Source organism: Aegilops tauschii, chromosome 6 (assembly GCF_002575655.3).
Source record: "Aegilops tauschii subsp. strangulata cultivar AL8/78 chromosome 6, Aet v6.0, whole genome shotgun sequence".
NCBI classification, from domain to species: domain Eukaryota; kingdom Viridiplantae; phylum Streptophyta; class Magnoliopsida; order Poales; family Poaceae; genus Aegilops; species Aegilops tauschii.
The window spans coordinates 191069240-191074262 of record NC_053040.3 but is presented as its reverse complement, the minus strand read 5'-3'; the positions used below and the strand labels follow the sequence as shown (position 1 = coordinate 191074262).

Below are 5023 nucleotides of genomic sequence, written 5' to 3'. Positions count from 1 at the left end.
TGTTGATCAGCGCAGGCGGCTGCGGCCGAATGGAATAGGCTCCAAAAATGCTAAATTTAATTTTGGAACTTTAGATGACAGAGTAATCGGAAGTCATCATGTCAACCCCATACATGACTTCTCAGTGGTTGACCCCTTTGCAAAAATTATGAGGTTTCGAAACCAGCCTTACAAGTGGTAATATTAGTTTCAACCCCTCTTATATCCATGTCCAGTGGATCAGCGCGTGCGTTTGTAGCTGATGAGCTGAATTTCATTTCTAATATCAGTTTGAATCTTGTAATCCTCGAGTTTGAGCCATATAACTCTGGAATTTGAAGCTTGCAATATTTCGAGCTTTTGCAGTACAATTGTTGAAATGGCATCGTATGAGACTCGTATATTGGTAGCACAATTTTGACCTTAATATGCAATGGACTTAGATTTTAGGACGTGGCTCGCTGGCGCACGGGTGCCCGATCGCTGGACCGAGCGCTCTCCCAAAAAAGGAAGGAGCGGCCCGCGCGCGATCAGACAGCCAAAAAGGGAAAGGAGCCCCAGCGCGTGTGAAACCGACCAATCCAAGCCCGCGCGATTCATGGGTGGATTGCGCGCGCGCCCCGATCATACCTGGTCCCCCCGGCCCCCGCTTCCTCGCACCCGTCGTTCCCAAGCTTCGGTCCCCACCCCCTCCCTGCACCCCCACCCATGCTCCCCTTGCGGACGCCTCACGCAACCCCCTCCTCCCTTTTCCTTGAAGGACAAGCCCACGCATGGGTCCCCTTCTTTCTCCTTGCTCTTGCCTTTCTTCCTCTAAACAAGATCTGCCCCATCTATGGCGTCTTGAAGAACAAAGCCAGCGCAAGAACACCTCCTTCCTCCTCCTTGCTCCAAAAATCAAATCTGGAGAGAAAAAAACCAGACCTACCTCCCCCCAAAAAGGTAAGCACCACCTCCACCCGACTCCTCTCTCTTCCCTACTCAACCACCCCTGCCTTTCCCTGCTTGAACATCAACTAGTCCAGTTTTTAGTTCGTTCTTTTGATCATGTGAAAAAGCAACTTGTAGACTGCTTTGAGCCAACCCTATGTATGGCATGCATCTTGAGCAACTGTTATGATACAAAAAAGCAACACCAGTACAAAAATAGGGCAACTCTAGTGGGAAACAAAATGTAGGACCATTGCACATTTTTGCAGGTGCATTGCAAGACCAGAACATAATTTCTCTATATTGTATGCATTGAAACCTGCTTGGCTTTCCTTCCTATCCTAGTATAAGATGCTTGGGGTTCATGAGCAACCCTGATCAGGAAAAAACCTGACAACTCGAATAGTTAACTGAAGCAACTATGTTTATTTTTGAAGCAACTCTGGTAAAAAAAAGAGTTGTGCAAGCATAGCTGTTCAGAAATTCTAGAGTTGCCTCTACCAGATGTGAGAACATGGCAACTCTAGTACTAAAACACATGCAGCTTCCCTGTGCACTAAAGCATGAACTATCAAGAACATAAAAAGTCATGTTATAAGCAGAGGTAGAAAGTATTAACTTGCATGTGTTAACACACAACTTTTGCCATATCAGTATGGTTCTCGCTAAAAAAGACACAAACGACAAACGCACAAAACAAAGGACACGTCAAAAACAGATTCGAACAATCCCACACTAAGATACTTTGCTACATTCCATATGGTCTCACTAGAAAAATAAAAAAGACATAAACTACACCAAAATGATAGGCCTCCTGCTACTGGTAAGCTCTCCGTCAGATATGCACATTGTTTCCCACCATCAAAAGTTGTAATCTACTGCTGAAAAAAAGGCACAAATGAATCAGCGCATGTCATGTAAAAACAAAATCTTTGTGCTGTATATGTGTGTCATACTGGTAGAAACATAAAACATATAAGAAACAAGAAGAAACAAGAAACTTTTGAGAAAAAAGAAGATAGGAATTGCCTCTGTTTAACTTTATAGTTTCCCAAACAAGTGTTTTAGTTGCTCCTCTATATTCTACAACTAGTTTGTTCAAAAAGGTCATGCATGCTTTTGTGATGGGCTAACACACAGTTTGTTGTAGGATGAGCAGGAGCATCAACATTTGGAGGAGGAGGTTGGTGACTCTCCTGACCCCAACGTTGGCTCTAACATTGCTCATGTCCCGAACAATCGTGTTGCCGCTCCCCCACCTATGGTTGCTCCTGCTAATGTTTTAGTTCATGAGGCACATGAGTTGGAAGATGAAGAATCTGGATCACAGCCACAACAACCTTATGTTGGCATGCGATTCGACACATTAGAGGATGCGAGGGAACACTACAATCGCTAAGCTTTGATGGAGGGCTTTTCAATCAAGTCAAATACGTCTTACAGGTTGGCGTACACAGGTGTGCTGAAAAACAACAATTCTGCTGTAACAAGTTCCGCAAACTAGTAGAGAGGGTTGGGATCCCGGATGTTCCCTCGTTAAGCAAAGACACTACATGCCCGAGTTCGCCTGAACAAGATGTTGAAGAGGATGTCGAGGAACACACTTTCAAGAAGAAGAGGAAACGAGAAACTATGAAGCAAACAAAATGCCGTGCTAAGATGGTGGTGAAGCTTAAAGATGACAGATGGGAGGTTATCACTTTTATTGTAGTTCACAACCATCCACTGATTGAGAAGCCATCGCTTTCGAAATACCTCCGTTCTCACCAAGGAATCCCGCCGGAACAGAAAAAATTACTGACTCACCTAAACGACTGCAACTTGATAGCAGGTACAACTCACATTGGATTAAGTCTTTTTACCACAGAATTGTTACTTATTCCTGCATCAAGTACTTTGACCTGAGCCAACTATGTTCATTTTTATGCAACTATGTTCATTTTGTTTGCAACTCTGGTATAAGCTACCAGAGTTGGATTTATTTCCTATCCTAGTATAAGACCCTGATCAGGGAAAAAACTGGCAACTTGAACAGTAAACTGAGGCAACTATGTTCATTTTCCGTGCAACTCTCAAGATAAGATAAAAAAAGGCATCACCCGGCAGAAACAAAACTTGGTGGGATACAGGCTTGGTTCTTGTTCTACTTATGCATAATTTTTACTTTATGTTATCCATAAAAAACATGTTGCTCGTGCATTGTGGTTAGTTAGTCCTGAAAAACACAAGTTTTTGTTTTTTTATGGCAGGAAAGATGATGATGTTAATGTCATCATACTACGGCTCAGAGTTGATTGTTCCGTACACAGCTAAAGCTATCCATAACCACTTTTCGAAGCTCAACGCCCCAACTAAAGACATTGACATTGAAGAAACACTAAACTACTTTTGCAAGGTGATGGAAAACGACCTAGGATTTTTCTTTAAATGCAAGACAGATGCGGAAAGGAGGACAGAAAACTTGTTTTGGGTGGATGGTGCGGCATGGAAAGCAAACGCGGAGGCTTATCATGATTGCGTGTCATTTGATGGAACTTATCTCACGAACATGTACAATATGCCATTTGCCCCTTCATTGCCATCAACAGACATGGGCAGTTAATTATGCTTGGGTGTGGATTTGTCTAGCAGGAACTAGCCTCAAGTTATGACTGGTTGTTTGATGCTTTCCTAGAAGCAATGTATGGTTTGGCTCCGGACAACATCATCGCGGACCAAGATGTTGCTATGGCACAATCTATCAAGAGGAAGTTCCCGGGAACGATTCACCGTTGCTGCCGTTGGCATATAACGAGGAAAGCACAAGAGAAGCTTGGCCCTGTGTTGGCTAGGAACCCAGATTTGGTAAAAGACTTCAATGAATGCATTGACTTCAGTTTCACCCCGGCTGAGTTTGAAAGGAAATGGGCTGCACTTCAATTGAAATATGAAGGTCTTATGCATGGTCACTTTGAGAAACTCTATGAAGACCGAGCTACATGGGTGCCGTGTTACTTCAAATTCAGGTTCTTCCCTTTCCTTCAGTCAACGCAATGCAGCGAAGGGTTCAATGCTGTGTTGAAGCGCTATGTGAACCCACACAAGTCAATTCTCAACTTCGTCAAGCAATATGAGAAGATTGAGGTACACATACTCGTGAGGGAGGGCGGGAACGACTACCGGACAGAGCATCTAGAAGCACAAAGTTGGTCGTGTGTCCCCATTGAAAGGCATGCCTACCAAGCATACACTAGGGACATCTATGTGAAATTTAGAACTGAGTTTCAGATGATTGGCCAGTACGATGTGCGTCCCGCTGGAATCAACTTCTATTACCTTGAGCCCAATACAGAAGAAGTTCTAGGGTATGGCTCACGGAAGTACCTAGTCACAGTGAGACCAGAGCTAGCTATCTACGATTGCGAATGTTGCAAGTGGCATAGGGACGGCATGCTTTGTTGCCATGTGTTGAAAATCTTCACACACCTGGGCGTTAATGAGATACCTAAACACTACATCAAGCGCCGCTGGATGCAAGAAGCAGTGCCAAGTGCACCACCGCCAACTAACGAGGGCCCTCCGCAGGACTTGCCCGCTGAGTCAGAGAACCAAGCAAGTGACTCTGACAATGGATTTTGCAAAGCTAGCCAAGAAGGCAATGACTAGTGATGAGGCAGCAGCAGCAGTTAGGAGGCACATGAAAGCAGCAGATACTGAGGTTACTAAGCTAAATAAACTGAGGAAGAAGAGGCTAAAGGCAGCCCGAGAAGCAGCTCGTGCTAGGGAAGCATCAAACCCTAATGCCCCAAGTACTTCAAACCAACCTCCTGCCCCCCCTGCGCCCCTGCTCCTATGGATCCACCTCGTTCAGTCACAAAAGGGCGCAGCCACAGCAGGCGCTTTAAATCAGCCCTGGAACTACACCCTAAGAAAAAGAACAAGTGCAGAATTTGTGAATCAATCTATCACACAGCTGCGACATGCCTAGGGAAGCTGATGTGATCGTTACCACATGAAGATAATGACCCCCTGGGCTTGCAAAACTAGCTGAAGTAAGAAAAGAAAAGCAACAGTGTCCTGGTAGATGAAGCAATTGTGGTCTGGTTTCTGAGAAAATGTAGAAGGGAAATCGAAC

General features: G+C 44.5%; 1 protein-coding gene across 1 annotated transcript; it reads left to right on the top strand.

The window, feature by feature from the left end:
• The first annotated feature begins 3588 nt into the window (after nt 1–3588).
• On the top strand, nt 3589–4554 carry LOC120966962 (protein FAR1-RELATED SEQUENCE 5-like). Its single transcript, XM_040393556.1, has one exon. The coding sequence runs from the start codon at nt 3589–3591 to the stop codon at nt 4552–4554; it is 966 nt and encodes a 321-aa protein (XP_040249490.1).
• Nucleotides 4555–5023: the final 469 nt, after the last annotated feature.

What these genes read in the sequence shown, in the direction of transcription:
- LOC120966962 (XM_040393556.1), top strand. Translation starts at nt 3,589, where the DNA reads ATGTATGGTTTGGCTCCGGACAACATCATCGCGGACCAAGATGTTGCT.